The sequence below is a fragment of the Mixophyes fleayi genome, chromosome 2, assembly GCF_038048845.1.
Source record: "Mixophyes fleayi isolate aMixFle1 chromosome 2, aMixFle1.hap1, whole genome shotgun sequence".
Lineage (NCBI taxonomy): Eukaryota > Metazoa > Chordata > Amphibia > Anura > Limnodynastidae > Mixophyes > Mixophyes fleayi.
The window spans coordinates 76,578,998-76,594,043 of NC_134403.1; the positions used below are offsets into that span (position 1 = coordinate 76,578,998).

Below are 15,046 nucleotides of genomic sequence, written 5' to 3' on the forward strand. Positions count from 1 at the left end.
GGGATGGAAGGGGCTGGCTGTAAGTAAAGGACTGGCCCTCCAAAGATGGCCAGAGCTTCAGGTAAAAAGAAAAGTTTCACATAGTGGAGTTAACCTTTAAAGCCCAAGACACTGACTAACACCTTTAGCTGGACAGCAATGTGTAAGTACTCACCCCACACAAGTATGTCAGGTAGACAGTCCTTACCTTTCAAATTGTTAGACAACTGGAGCCAGCAGTTTAGCCATTCTCTGCAGTCCTCTGTATTGAGGGGAGTGGAATTCAGCCCTCTGATATAACAAGCCTGACAAACACAGCGAGCGACAGGTTACACAGATATGGTTACATGTTACTGCTTTTCTAATGTTATTCTGGTACAGTGTTTCCTTTTTAATAACAATCTGTTAAATAGAGGAGCACAGTTGCATTGGGGAAACCTTTCATATTCATTCTAAGGTTGATATGTCCCCTGGATCTGCCATTGTCCATATGTCTCATAGTTTGAGGCTTATTTTGTGCACAAACATTACATTAGCATTCCTTACTGCACCACATCCAGAAACCATACAGTGTTTAATGCAGATGTCTGATGCATTTAGACTAGGGTGTAATTAACTAGATGCAGACCAAGCAAGTCTGTATGAGATGTGACTTGGTGGTAGATAGGAACAGCCATGAGATATATGCATCCTGCAAGATGACTTAAAGGGAAGGTTGGAGCAACAATCTTTTCTTTCAGAAGGAATGACAAAAGCACATTTGGTATGTGATAATTATGAAGCAAAGAACAGAAACACAGGTTTAGTTTCTAACTCAGCGGTTCCCAAACTGGGTGCTGCGGAAATCTCACAGGGATGCCGCGGTCAGGACGGTGGTAAGCAACACAAGGGAGGCACCAAGAGCTCCCCCTCTGCCTGCCACCTCCAGCTCGTCCACAAATAAAGATACCAGTACAGCGCCTGACACCCTCCTCCCGCCAAACATTTTCAGTGAGAAGCGGTGCAGAGAGGAGTCTGAAGAAAGAAGGGCAAGTAAAAGGTAAGACGAGGAATGGGGGATGAAAGGGGCAGTGTAATAAAAGGGAAACTGATGAAGGGACAGTGTGATGATTTTGAACATATTGTTTCATTTTGTTTGATCTTATTCCTGTTAATGAGTGCTGTAAATTCTTCCGACAGAAATATAATTGAGGAAAAAACAAAAACAAAAATATTTTCCTTAGATTTATGTGTATTAAACAACTTAAAAGTATTTCTGTATTGACCCAAATACTTATAAAAAACAGGACTGCTCAGTAATTATTTTGGCTTTTAGGGGTGCCTTGAAAAAATGATGGTGACCCTAAGGGTGCCGCAGAGATTTTAGGAACCACTGATCTAAACTCAGAAAGGTTATCTGCTTAATTTCCTGGACCAGTCCCACCCCAAATCTGTCTTGTTGGGAGATACGTATAGAAAAGGGGATTACGGGACAGAGAACCAAAGGCTTTGTATTGAAGTGAGGATATATGGGTGTCAGGAAAGCCAGATAGAAGGAGGTTGCAGTAGTCAAGACTGGAGATGAGAGAATGGATAAGAGTTTTGGTAGTAAGTGGGCGTATTTTGGCAATATTCTTAGGGTGAAGTCAACAGGACTGGGAGAGAGTCTGGATGTGAGGAATAAAGCAGAGGGCGTAGTCAAGTGTGACACCAAGGCTGCAGGCTTGGGAGACTGAGGAAATTGTGGTGTTATTAACAGTGAGGGAGATTTGAGGCCAGGTGGTGATTCTGGGAGGAGGGAAGATAAGTTTTGTTTTGGACATGTTGATCTTCAGGTAGCGTTGGGACATCCATGTGGAGATAGCAGAAAGATAGTTGGCTACACGAGATAGTACAGAAGGGGAGAAGTTAAGGAAGAGATATAGATTTGGGTGTCACAGAGATGGGGAACCAATTTGCAAATCTCCTCCCTCGCACAATAAGACTATACTCTAGTCTTAAAACCTACAAGCGTTCTCTGATAACCCACCTCTTCAGACAAGCTAATGAAATACATCAGCCACCCTCTTAACTTCCCTAAGTTACCCTATTACCAACTTCTACACAGCTAACACAAGACAACAACCCTGTGACCAACATAGTTGTGTGACTGATCACACAGCCCACTAAGAACTTTTTACCTTTGCAATCTGGCTGGACCAAGATGCAATGTTTAGCACTTAACTTCATGTATCAAACACCCATTGTCCCATAGGTTGTAAGCTTGCAAGCAGGTCCCTCTTACCTCTCTGTATGTATGTATTACCCAGTATTGTTTTTTTCTAACTATGTATGTTCTCAAATGTAAAGCGCTGCAGAATTTGCTGGCGCTATGTAAGTAAATGTTGATGACGCACAGAAAAAATTGGAACCATGTGGTCTAAAATCTTCCTTTCCCTTTAGAGGAAGCAAACCATTGTACATGCTACTTCATAGTATCTATTCCCAGAATCCCAGAGATCTTAAGGCTTCACACTTAAGATTTCTTATTTGCCTGCAAAACAGACTATACATCCTCTGCTCCCATGCATGTCCTCTACAACTGCATCGATGTGCTAGATTGTAGCCCGAATAATGAGAATCAATGAGCACCAGATACAATGCACTCTTTCAACCCATTTTCTTTTACACCACCACATTTATTACCAACTAAAATGTACTAAGGGTTAACTTCACTGAAATATTATTTTGTCCAATTTAAATTGTTATTCTGGGAACTAAAAGTTGCTGGAATAATTCCAAAAACTTAAAATAGGTCTGGCATTGCCTCTTGAAAAACATTGAAGCAAACTGTTGCTGACATTTGACAGAAGATTTGTGAATAGCTGACCTTGCGTAGCAAAATCTGTGAGCATGGAAACAGTGTCCCCCACAGTCTGTTTCCGTGGTTACAGATGTTGCTATGAAAGCTCAGTTATTCACAATCTTTATGTCAAACTGTTGGAAAAGTTTACACCAAAGGGAGTATTATATAATATTCTATTGCCTATTTTTATGTTTTCCAGACTGTTTTTTTTTTCTATTATGTGCTTTATAAAGAATTATAATTTGCTGTAATATAAAAATATTTAGTTGTATGTAAAAGGATAATTCCACTCAAAACAATTTTTTTTAGAATAATTCAGTGTCAAAACATTATTTACCAGCGGTCCGGGTGACTGGGTCGGCAGCAGTGAGAGTGCAGCAGACACCACAAGACTCACCTCAATGCTGCCATCCCAGGCTTCTATCAGATAAGCAGAACATGCTGCAAGTGGGGGTCTACAGGAGCAAGCAGAACAGTGTTGGGTGCACAGAAAACAATAGGAAACTTCCGGCTATTCCCCAGCTAAATAAACTTTTGAGACAGTGTTGGATATTCCATCTGAAGCAGAACTTTTTGGGTTGAGTTCATCTTTAATAAAAAATTACATATAAAAAAATATATTATTGTAAATAGACAAGTTTATATTAAGGATATATTTTACAGAATGTTTTACATATATTCATGTTATTTACTTCTGTATTAGAATAATAAAAAAAAAAAAAACACCTTAAGCTCCAATGGGTTAAGCATACCGTCCAGTATATAATATAGCGCCATTGCACAATCATATAATACAAGTTGTATAGAAGATAAAACAACCCCAGTGTTAAGCATACTGTACCCCGCCCATCAAGGAAACCAGGAGTGTAGTAGGTACTAGTCACCCGTGTCTTTATTGGATGGTAACTGCGCTGTGACTGCTTCTCCTGGACCAGAAGGATATTACACAGCAGCACAGAATGGCAGTAAATATATTAAAGCTTATAAAGTAAGACATGGTAAAAATACCTGGAAAACAATACTGGATTGGAGGAAATCAACAGTAGCCCAGTACAAAAGGTTACAGTCCAGAAGAAGATGGCCAATGCTTCCAACAGCAAAAAAGTTGTTACTACCCAAAGTGATAGAAAACATGGTTGAATATACTACACAGAAAGACCTGAAAGTAAAGGCATACTATGATAAAGGAGCTAGAGAAGCTGGACATTGATCAAACTGTACACGTACTACCATCAGCATCTGCAACAGATTTAAGGTGGAGGAGTGGTACTTGCCTGCATAATGTATCATCCCTCCCATACATAGTTTATTTGGTCTTCATTTCAAAGAAGGATGTTACCACACATTAAGTGGACTCATATGTTGCCATCTAGTGGCTGTTCTTATTATGATAACCAGTTTATAGATTGTGTTACGGTAATTGCTGTTCAATGACATTCTATTGAGAAAAATGACCTAGTGAAACAATTTACTGCTGTACCTTCCACAATTATATAGTAGGACATTTTGTTTTGTCAGCACTTATCATTGTAAAGCAGAGTGTAGTAGCTCTTAAGGCTGATTCTGCTTGCTCTGGTGCAAGGTGAATACTAATGGCCTTTTCACAGAAGAAAGGGCCCGCTGGTCGCCTAGGTGTAATTTTTTCATTTCTATGGTGACCATCATCATCAGCTATTTATATAGCTCCACTAATTCGGGAGCACTGTACAGAGAACTCACATCAGTCCCTGCCCCAATAGAGCTTACAGTCTAAATTCCTAAATATACACATGCACAAAAAAAACACAGACAGAAACTAGGGTCAATTTGATAGCAGCTAAATAACCTACCAGTATGTTTTTTGGAGTGTGGGAGGAAACCAGAGCACCCGGAGGAAACTCACACAAGCACGAGGAGAACATACAAGCTCCACACATATAAGGCCATGATTGGGAATCGAGCTCATGACCTCAGTGCTGTGAGGCAGAAGTGCCAAGCACTAAGTCGCCGTGAAGGCCCAGTCATTAAGGAATCATCATCCTTCTCACTTAATATGTGCCCATTCTCTTCTCTGTAGAACAGCCTCTCCTATCAGTCCTCCTACCTTTACTTCCTCTTCCTCCAGTCACTGCAAGCCTGTCCCTAATCCTGCTACGCCCTCCTCTGCTGCTCCTTCCAATACAGAACTGTCCCATTCCTAATACTTCCACTCCAGTAATGACCATCCCACCTCCTGCAGCCATTTTGTTCACTGCTACCTTTATGCACTACCCAAAGCAGCCCTGTCCACACTCCTCCCGATACCTCACCCACCAAAATAAACAGGCCCGTCCACACTCCTGGCGCTACCTCATCCACCAAACACAACGGACCCGTCTACACTCCTGCCGCTACCTCATCCACTAAACAGTAGGCCAGTCCACACTCCTGCCACTACCTCATCCACCAAACAGTGGGCCAGTCCACACTCCTGCCACTACCTCATCCACCAAACAGTGGGCCAGTCCACACTCCTGCCACTACCTCATCCACCAAACACAACAGACCCGTCCACCCTCCTGCCGCTACCTCACCCACCAAACACAGCAGGCCTGTCCACACTTCTGCCGCTACCTCATCCACCAAACACAACAGGCCTCATCCACCAAACACAACAGACCCATCCACCCTCCTGCCGCTACCTCACCCACCAAACACAGCAGGCCCGTCCACACTTCTGCCGCTACCTCATCCACCAAACACAACAGGCCTCATCCACCAAACACAACAGACCCATCCACCCTCCTGCCGCTACCTCACCCACCAAACACAACAGGCCCGTCCACTCTCCTTCCTGCTATTTTTGCACTGTCCCTATTCCTGCAGCTTCCTCTTCTTCCAGTCACTGCACCTCTGTCCACACTCCTCCTACTCTCTCTTCTTCCAGCCTCTGCTCAACACTGTACCCATGTCTGCTAATTCATCATCATCATCATTTATTTATATAGCGCCACTAATTCCGCAGCGCTGTACAGAGAACTCATTCACATCAGTCCCTGCCCCATTGGGGCTTACAGTCTAAATTCCCTAATATAGACACACACTCACATACAGACACAGACAGACAGACAGGGAGAGACTAGGATCAATTTTCATAGCAGCCAATTAACCTACCAGTATGTTTTTGGAGTGTGGGAGGAAACCGGAGCACCTGGAGGAAACCCACGCAAACACAGGGAGAACATACAAACTCCACACAGATAAGACCATGGTCGGGAATCGAACTCATGACCCCAGTGCTGTGAGGCAGTAGTGATAACTACTAGGCCACTGTGCACATAATTCCAGCCACAGTGCTCTTCCTGCAGTACCATCATGCACAGAAAAGATCTTTCCCGTTCTTACCGCTCCTGCTGCTTCCTGCTACTACCTCATTGTCATTGGCTCAAACAGGCCATTTGCCATTCTCACGCCAGCTGTGCAGATAACCTAATGCATTGCCCTGACCACCACTTATCCAATGTCATCTGCAATAACTCTTGTGATCAGGTTCCGTTCCATTGTGTGCAAGTTCGTATTTCTGCTCGGTTTGTTATACATAACACATTTATACACCATATAAACAAGACAAATAACAAAAATCTGTCCACTTTTACATCCGAAAACTATCTGTAATTAGCTACATAATAGCATATACATGTGTTTTAGCAAATGCATTTGTTTAAATGGTCATTATGGTAGATAAGTATTAGGTCCCAAATCTCCTTCCCCTCTTTGCTTCCGAAGTGTTCCTCGTTTGGTTTCAATGTATAAATAATTATATTTAACTTCAGCACTGGCACTAAAAGTGTCTTATCTTGCTCCGAAATTTAGTATAATAGTAACCAGTCCATGTATTTTTCTTAGCAAGATGGCTTGCAGCTGTTTTTAGCTGTGTACATTAAAGAACAAGTGTGAGGATTAAGGCATAATCATGATTTAAAAAAAATTATATAAATGTGGTTACTCCCAAAGATATGAGTACCTGTACCCTTGAGAGACGTGTTACTTGTCATCTTGTGAATTGTTTGTGCAAGAGAGGCCTGTGCGAGGGTCACAGTCAACTATTGTTTATGGCACCTCACCCCACATACTAAAAGATTTCAGAAATTCCTTTTACCACAAGGACCAGCTGGGGGTCTTTGATCACTCCAAGTGCATTATGTCTTACATGGGAACATGCATCAAAGCAATATTTTTTATAATCCATATTTGAGGCACATAGTGTGTCAAGGATAGATACCAGCCTTATCAAGAAGAGAGAAAGATCAAGCAACTTCCCAAATAATTTATCAAAGCCTATTCATGTCTCATATGCATGTGTGTGTACTCCTACTCTGTTTATTGGATGTAATATTGTATTTCTTTTATGTTCCAAAAGAGAAATATCATATGTATAGAATTCCTAAATAGAAATGGGTTTAAATTAGGGATGAGCGCACTCGGATTTCTGAAATCCGAGCCCACCCGAACGTTGCGGATCCGAGTCGGATCCGAGACAGATCCGGGTATTGGCGCCAAATTCAAAAGTGAAACTGAGGCTCTGACTCATAATCCCGTTGTCGGATCTCGCGATACTCGGATCCTATAAATTCCCCGCTAGTCGCCGCCATCTTCACTCGGGCATTGATCAGGGTAGAGGGAGGGTGTGTTAGGTGGTCCTCTGTGCTGTTTAGTTCTGTGCTGTTTAGTTCTGTGCTGTTTAGTTCTGTGCTGTTTAGTGCTGTGCTGTGCTGTGCTGTGCTGTGTTCTGCAGTATCAGTCCAGTGGTGCTGTGTGCTGTGCTCTGTCCTTCTGAGGTCAGTGGTGCTGCTGGGTCCTGTGCTGTGTCCTGTTCAGTCCAGTGGTGCTGTGTCCTGTGCTCTGTGCTTCTAAGGGCATAGTTATTTCCCCAATATTCCCCTGTGTTTAAAAAAATAAAAAAAAGTTTTTTTAAAAAATACCAAAAACTACTTTAATATTTTTTAATTACCACAAAATTTTCACAACCAATCCTGCAGTATAAGCCCATTGGTACTGCAATATTACCAAGTTCACACATTCAGCAGTAAAAGTCCAGTGGTACTGCAATATTACAAAGTTTACACATTCTGCAGTATCAGTCCAGTGGTGCTGTGTCCTGTGCTCTGTCCTGCTGAGTTCCGTAGTGCTGCTGGGTCCTGTGCCGTGTCCTGTTCAGTCCAGTGGTGCTGTGTCCTGTGCTCTGTGCTTCTAAGGGCATAGTTATTTCCCCACTATTCCCAAGTTTTTTAAAAATAAGAAAAAAGTAAAAAAAAATAAAAAATTTAAAAAAAAAATAAAAAATAATAATTATAACCAAATTTGCAAAACCAATCCACCAGTATAAGTCCATTGGTACTGCAATATTACCAAGTTCACACATTCTGCAGTATCTTGTGCTACATATAATGGAGACCAAAAATTTGGAGGATAAAGTAGGGAAAGATCAAGACCCACTTCCTCCTAATGCTGAAGCTGCTGCCACTAGTCATGACATAGACGATGAAATGCCATCAACGTCGTCTTCCAAGCCCGATGCCCAATCTCGTAGTACCGGGCATGTAAAATCCAAAAAGCCCAAGTTAAGAAAAAGTAGCAAAAAGAGAAACTTAAAATCATCTGAGGAGAAACGTAAAGTTGCCAATATGCCATTTACGACACGGAGTGGCAAGGAACGGCTTAGGCCCTGGCCCGTGTTCATGACTAGTGGTTCAGCTTCACCCACGGATCTTAGCCCTCCTCCTCCTCCCCCCCCCTACAAAAAATTGAAGAGAGTTATGCTGTCAGCAACAAAACAGCAAACAACTCTGCCTTCTAAAGAGAAATTATCACAAATCCCCAAGGCGAGTCCAAGGGTGTTGGTGGTTGTCAAGCCTGACCTTCCCATCACTGTACGGGAAGAGGTGGCTCGGGAGGAGGCTATTGATGATGTAGCTGGCGCTGTGGAGGAACTTGATGATGAGGATGGTGATGTGGTTATTGTAAATGAGGCACCAGGGGGGGGAAACAGCTGATGTCCATGGGATGAAAAAGCCCATCGTCATGCCTGGTCAGAAGACCAAAAAATGCACCTCTTCGGTGTGGAGTTATTTTTATCCAAATCCAGACAACCAATGTATGGCAATATGTAGCTTATGTAAAGCTCAAATAAGCAGGGGTAAGGATCTTGCCCACCTAGGAACATCCTCCCTTATACGTCACCTGAATAACCTTCATAGTTCAGTGGTTAGTTCAGGAACTGGGGCTAGGACCCTCATCGGTACAGGGACACCTAAATCCCGTGGTCCAGTTGGATACACACCAGCAACACCCTCCTCGTCAACTTCCTCCACAATCTCCATCAGATTCAGTCCTGCAGCCCAAGTCAGCAGCCAGACTGAGTCCTCCTCAATACGGGATTCATCCGAGGAATCCTGCAGCGGTACGCCTACTACTGCCACTGCTGCTGTTGCTGCTGTTAGTCGGTCATCTTCCCAGAGGGGAAGTCGTAAGACCGCTAAGTCTTTCACCAAACAATTGACCGTCCAACAGTCGTTTGCCATGACCACCAAATACGATAGTAGTCACCCTATTGCAAAGCGTATAACTGCGGCTGTAACTGCAATGTTGGTGTTAGACGTGCGCCCGGTGTCCGCCATCAGTGGAGTGGGATTTAGAGGGTTGATGGAGGTATTGTGTCCCCGGTACCAAATCCCCTCGAGATTCCACTTCACTAGGCAGGCGATACCAAAAATGTACAGAGAAGTACGATCAAGTGTCCTCAGTGCTCTTAAAAATGCGGTTGTACCCACTGTCCACTTAACCACGGACATGTGGACAAGTGGTTCTGGGCAAACGAAGGACTATATGACTGTGACAGCCCACTGGGTAGATGCATCCCCTTCCGCAGCAACAGCAACAGCTGCATCAGTAGCAGCATCTACAAAATGGCTGCTCATGCAAAGGCAGGCAACATTGTGCATTACAGGCTTTAATAAGAGGCACAACGCTGACAACATATTAGAGAAAATGAGGGAAATTATCTCCCAGTGGCTTACCCCACTTAGACTCTCATGGGGATTTGTGGTGTCAGACAATGCCAGTAACATTGTGCGGGCATTAAATATGGGCAATTTCCAGCACGTCCCATGTTTTGCCCACACCATTAATTTGGTGGTGCAGCATTACCTCAAGAGTGACAGGGGTGTGCAGGAGATGCTTGCGGTGGCCCGCAAAATTGCTGGACACTTTCGGCATTCAGCCAGTGCCTACCGCAGACTAGAGGCACATCAAAAAAGCTTGAACCTGCCCTGCCATCACCTCAAACAAGAGGTTGTGACGCGCTGGAACTCCACCCTCTATATGCTGCAGAGGATGGAGGAGCAGCAAAAGGCCATTCAGGCCTACACAGCCACCTACAACATAGGCAAAGGAGTGGGGATGCGCCTGAGTCAAGCGCAGTGGAGACTGATTTCCGTGTTGTGCAAGGTTCTGCAGCCATTTGAACTTGCCACACGAGAAGTCAGTTCCGACACTGCCAGCTTGAGTCAGGTCATTCCCCTGATCAGGCTGTTGCAGAAGCAGCTGGAGAAAGTGAGGGAGGAGCTGGTAAGCCATTGCGATTACAGCAAGCATGTAGCTCTTGTGGATGTAGCCCTTCGTACGCTTTGCCAGGATCCGAGGGTGGTCACTCTTTTAAAGTCAGAGGAATACATTCTGGCCACCGTGCTCGATCCTCGGTTTAAAGCGTATGTTGTGTCTCTGTTTCCGGCGGACACAAGTCTACAGCGGTGCAAAGACCTGCTGGTCAGGAGATTGTCCTCTGAAGAGGACCGTGACATGCCAACAGCTCCACCCTCATTTTCTTCCACATCTATGGCTGCGAGGAAAAAGCTCAGTTTTCCCAAAAGAGGCACTGGCGGGGATGCTGATAACATCTGGTCCGGACTGAAGGACCTGGCAACCATTGCAGACATGTCTACTCTCGCTGCATTGGATGCTGTGACAATAGAAAAAATTGTGGATGATTACTTTGCTGACACCATCCAAGTAGACATGTCAGACAGTCCATATTGTTACTGGCAGGAAAAAAAGGCAGTTTGGAAGCCCCTGTACAAACTGGCTCTATTTTACCTGAGTTGTCCCCCCTCCAGTGTGTACTCGGAAAGAGTTTTTAGTGCAGCGGGGAACGTGGTCAGTGAGCGGCGAAGGAGGTTGCTTCCTCACAACGTTGAAAAAATGATGTTTATAAAAATGAATAATCAATTCCTCAATGAAGTACAGCACTGCCCTCTAGATACTACAGAGGGACCTGTGGTTGTGGAGTCCAGCGGGGACGAATTGATAATGTGTGATGAGGAGGAAGTAGACACTGTAGGGGGAGAGGAATCAGAGGTTGAGGATGAGGACGACATCTTGCCTCAGTAGAGCCTGTTTAGTCTGTACAGGGAGAGATGAATAGCTTTTTTGGTGTGGGGGCCCAAACAAACCAATCATTTCAGTCAAAGTTGTTTGGTAGGCCCTGTCGCTGAAATGATTGGTTTGTTAAAGTGTGCATGTCCTATTTCAACAACATACCTCTCAACTGCAGCTCATCCCTCCTCTGCGGGGATAATGTCTCCTGTGCTCTGACACGTCACTCTGTGTACTCTCAGCCTCAGGATCTGACACTACAGCTACCATGCCTCTTGTAGCAGCCCTCACTCCAGGGCCTCTTCCATGTGCAGTGTCCCCCTCTCTCTTGGGTTCACTATAGTGGCATGGAGTTCTCCCCCTCATCCAGGGCACACATTCCTTGCCCTGGCTCAGTCACCACGCTCAGACTTCCAGGCAATGCTGGGGGAGCCTGGGAGCTTCCACCCCAGGTCCCCAGCTACAACTCTCCTCTCCTGTGTCTTCTCTCTCTTTCTGACACTTTAAAGATCGTGCCTTTAAATGAAAAAGTCAGTCTTCATTGCACGACTATGTGCAAGTGCAACAGGGACATTTTTTTGGGTTTACAAAGTCAAACAATAACACTTCGACCCTGTCTGTCTGGGGTCTCTCAATGACGAATTGTCTGTAGCATGTTTGGAGGAGGTATTGTGGCCCCGGTATCAAATTGGGTACCGGGGCCACCCCACTACGCAGTCCAGATACTTGTTTGGTGGAATTCCGACACGTGGAGGGTTTTTTAATTATATTGTGGCCTCGGTACCAAATTGTGTACCGGGGCCACCACACTACGCAGTCAAGATAGATAGATGCGTATTGCGTATCATAGATAAAGTACATTCAGTGGTGTGGGGCAAATTGAAAAATATTCCAAATGCACTGACATTATCAAAAACAAGAGGTTGTCACACGCTAAAACTCCAACATGTATATGATGGAGAGGATGGAGGAGCAGCCGTATGTGTAGTGTAATGCAGATCTGTTGAAGGTTTTTTATATATTTTATTGTGGTGCCCAGTGCCCACTCCTCTACGCAGTCCAGATACATTTATTGGTGCGAATCATAAAAGTTCAGGGTTTTTAATATATATTGTGGTGACCCACTCCTCTACGCAGTCCAGGTACATTTATTGGTGCGATTCATAAAAGTTCAGGGTTTTTAAGATATCTTGTGGTGACCCACTCCTATACGCAGTCCAGGTACATTTATTGGTGCGATTCATAAAAGTTCAGGGTTTTTAATAGATATTGTGGTGACCCACTCCTCTACGCAGTCCAGGTACATTTATTGGTGCGAATCATAAAAGTTCAGGGTTTTTAATATATCTTGTGGTGACCCACTCCTCTACGCAGTCCAGGTACATTTATTGGTGCGAATCATAAAAGTTCAGGGTTTTTAAGATATTGTGGTGACCCACTCCTCTACGCAGTCCAGGTACAATTATTGGTGCGAATCATAAAAGTTCAGGGTTTTTAAGATATTGTGGTGACCCACTCCTCTACGCAGTCCAGGTACAATTATTGGTGCGAATCATAAAAGTTCAGGGTTTTTAAGATATTGTGGTGACCCACTCCTCTACGCAGTCCAGGTACAATTATTGGTGCGAATCATAAAAGTTCAGGGTTTTTAATATATTGTGGTGACCCACTCCTCTACGCAGTCCAGGTACAATTATTGGTGCGAATCATAAAAGTTCAGGGTTTTTAAGATATTGTGGTGACCCACTCCTCTACGCAGTCCAGGTACAATTATTGGTGCGAATCATAAAAGTTCAGGGTTTTTAATATATTGTGGTGACCCACTCCTCTACGCAGTCCAGGTACAATTATTGGTGCGAATCATAAAAGTTCAGGGTTTTTAATATATTGTGGTGACCCACTCCTCTACGCAGTCCAGGTACAATTATTGGTGCGAATCATAAAAGTTCAGGGTTTTTAAGATATTGTGGTGACCCACTCCTCTACGCAGTCCAGGTACAATTATTGGTGCGAATCATAAAAGTTCAGGGTTTTTAAGATATTGTGGTGACCCACTCCTCTACGCAGTCCAGGTACAATTATTGGTGCGAATCATAAAAGTTCAGGGTTTTTAAGATATTGTGGTGACCCACTCCTCTACGCAGTCCAGGTACAATTATTGGTGCGAATCATAAAAGTTCAGGGTTTTTAAGATATTGTGGTGACCCACTCCTCTACGCAGTCCAGGTACAATTATTGGTGCGAATCATAAAAGTTCAGGGTTTTTAAGATATTGTGGTGACCCACTCCTCTACGCAGTCCAGGTACAATTATTGGTGCGAATCATAAAAGTTCAGGGTTTTTAAGATATTGTGGTGACCCACTCCTCTACGCAGTCCAGGTACATTTATTGGTGCGAATCATAAAAGTTCAGGGTTTTTAAGATATTGTGGTGACCCACTCCTCTACGCAGTCCAGGTACAATTATTGGTGCGAATCATAAAAGTTCAGGGTTTTTAAGATATTGTGGTGACCCACTCCTCTACGCAGTCCAGGTACATTATTGGTGCGAATCATAAAAGTTCAGGGTTTTTAAGATATTGTGGTGACCCACTCCTCTACGCAGTCCAGGTACATTATTGGTGCGAATCATAAAAGTTCAGGGTTTTTAATATATATTGTGGTGACCCACTCCTCTACGCAGTCCAGAAAGATACCTTGTTGCAACGTTTTGGACTAATAACTATATTGTGAGGTGTTCACAATACACTGTAAATTAGTGGAAATGCTTGTTATTGAATGTTATTGAGGTTAATAATAGCCTAGGAGTGAAAATAAGCCCAAAAACTTGATTTTTAAACTTTTTATGTTTTTTTCAAAAAAAATCCGAATCCAATACCTTAAATCCGAACCGAGACCTTTCGTCAAGTGTTTTGCGAGACAAATCCGAACCTCAAAAATAACGAAAATCCGGATCCAAAACACAAAACACGAGACCTCAAAAGTCGCCGGTGCACATCCCTAGTTTAAATAGCTTGAGGTCCATTATCTTTGGATTGCAAAGTAGGAGAACCTGACAGGAACACGTGCCCCGTTCCCTGTCCGAGCTTATTTCCGGCATAAAACTACTTATCTTAAGCGCAATATATGGTCAAGTCAACTCATTAACATTTCTAAGCTTTTAATGCACATTGATAAATGAATCTCACAATAATAATTTGCCGTGAACAATAGGGCGCATTGTATTTGTAGCACCACCAAAACACAGATATAAATTAGATGGTCAAAATGATTAATTTACTAGAAAAAAAAGTTTATCAAGACATATAAAAAGTTATGAAATTGTCTGTGATTTTCCAGTTGGTAGGAGGACTCATCTATAATTAGATGTTCAAGATGGCATGTGTGTAGGGGATAAGATGTATCGTGTAGAGTAAATACTGATGTATATACAAAGTTCCTCCATAGCAATTAATACTTACAGTACAATAAATAGCATTTTACGTACATTTTCTGAGTATTGTGTTACTGGTCAAGCTGCCACATAGAAAACAGACTTGCAAGAATTAATGTCTATTACTGTAGTCACAAAACAAATGAGATGAAAATGGATCATTTCTGTTTATAAGAACATATAAAAGCTAAGATACAAGCTAATCCAACTCAAAAATATAATGCAAATGTGCTCCCAAACAAAACATCTGACGTTCAAGTTCGAGTGTATCCTTTAACCTTGCGTACAGTCCCTGTGTGCAACACTTAACCGAAGATGTAGTCTTGTGCGATTCTGACAAGCTTCTCAAAGTTTTCATATATAAAATTTCATTTTAGGCTTAGTTGTCCATTACCAAGTGTATATCTATGGCTGTGTCTAGT

General features: G+C 43.2%; 1 protein-coding gene across 1 annotated transcript in view; it reads right to left on the reverse strand.

Annotated features, from left to right (window-relative positions):
- The window catches only part of LETMD1 (LETM1 domain containing 1), a 34,620-nt gene that overhangs the window by 1,533 nt on the left and 18,041 nt on the right, over nt 1-15,046 (reverse strand). The window contains exon 8 of the mRNA XM_075199321.1: nt 188-284. Coding sequence (XP_075055422.1) covers nt 188-284 — 97 coding nt within the window. The remainder of the gene's footprint in view (nt 1-187; nt 285-15,046) is intronic.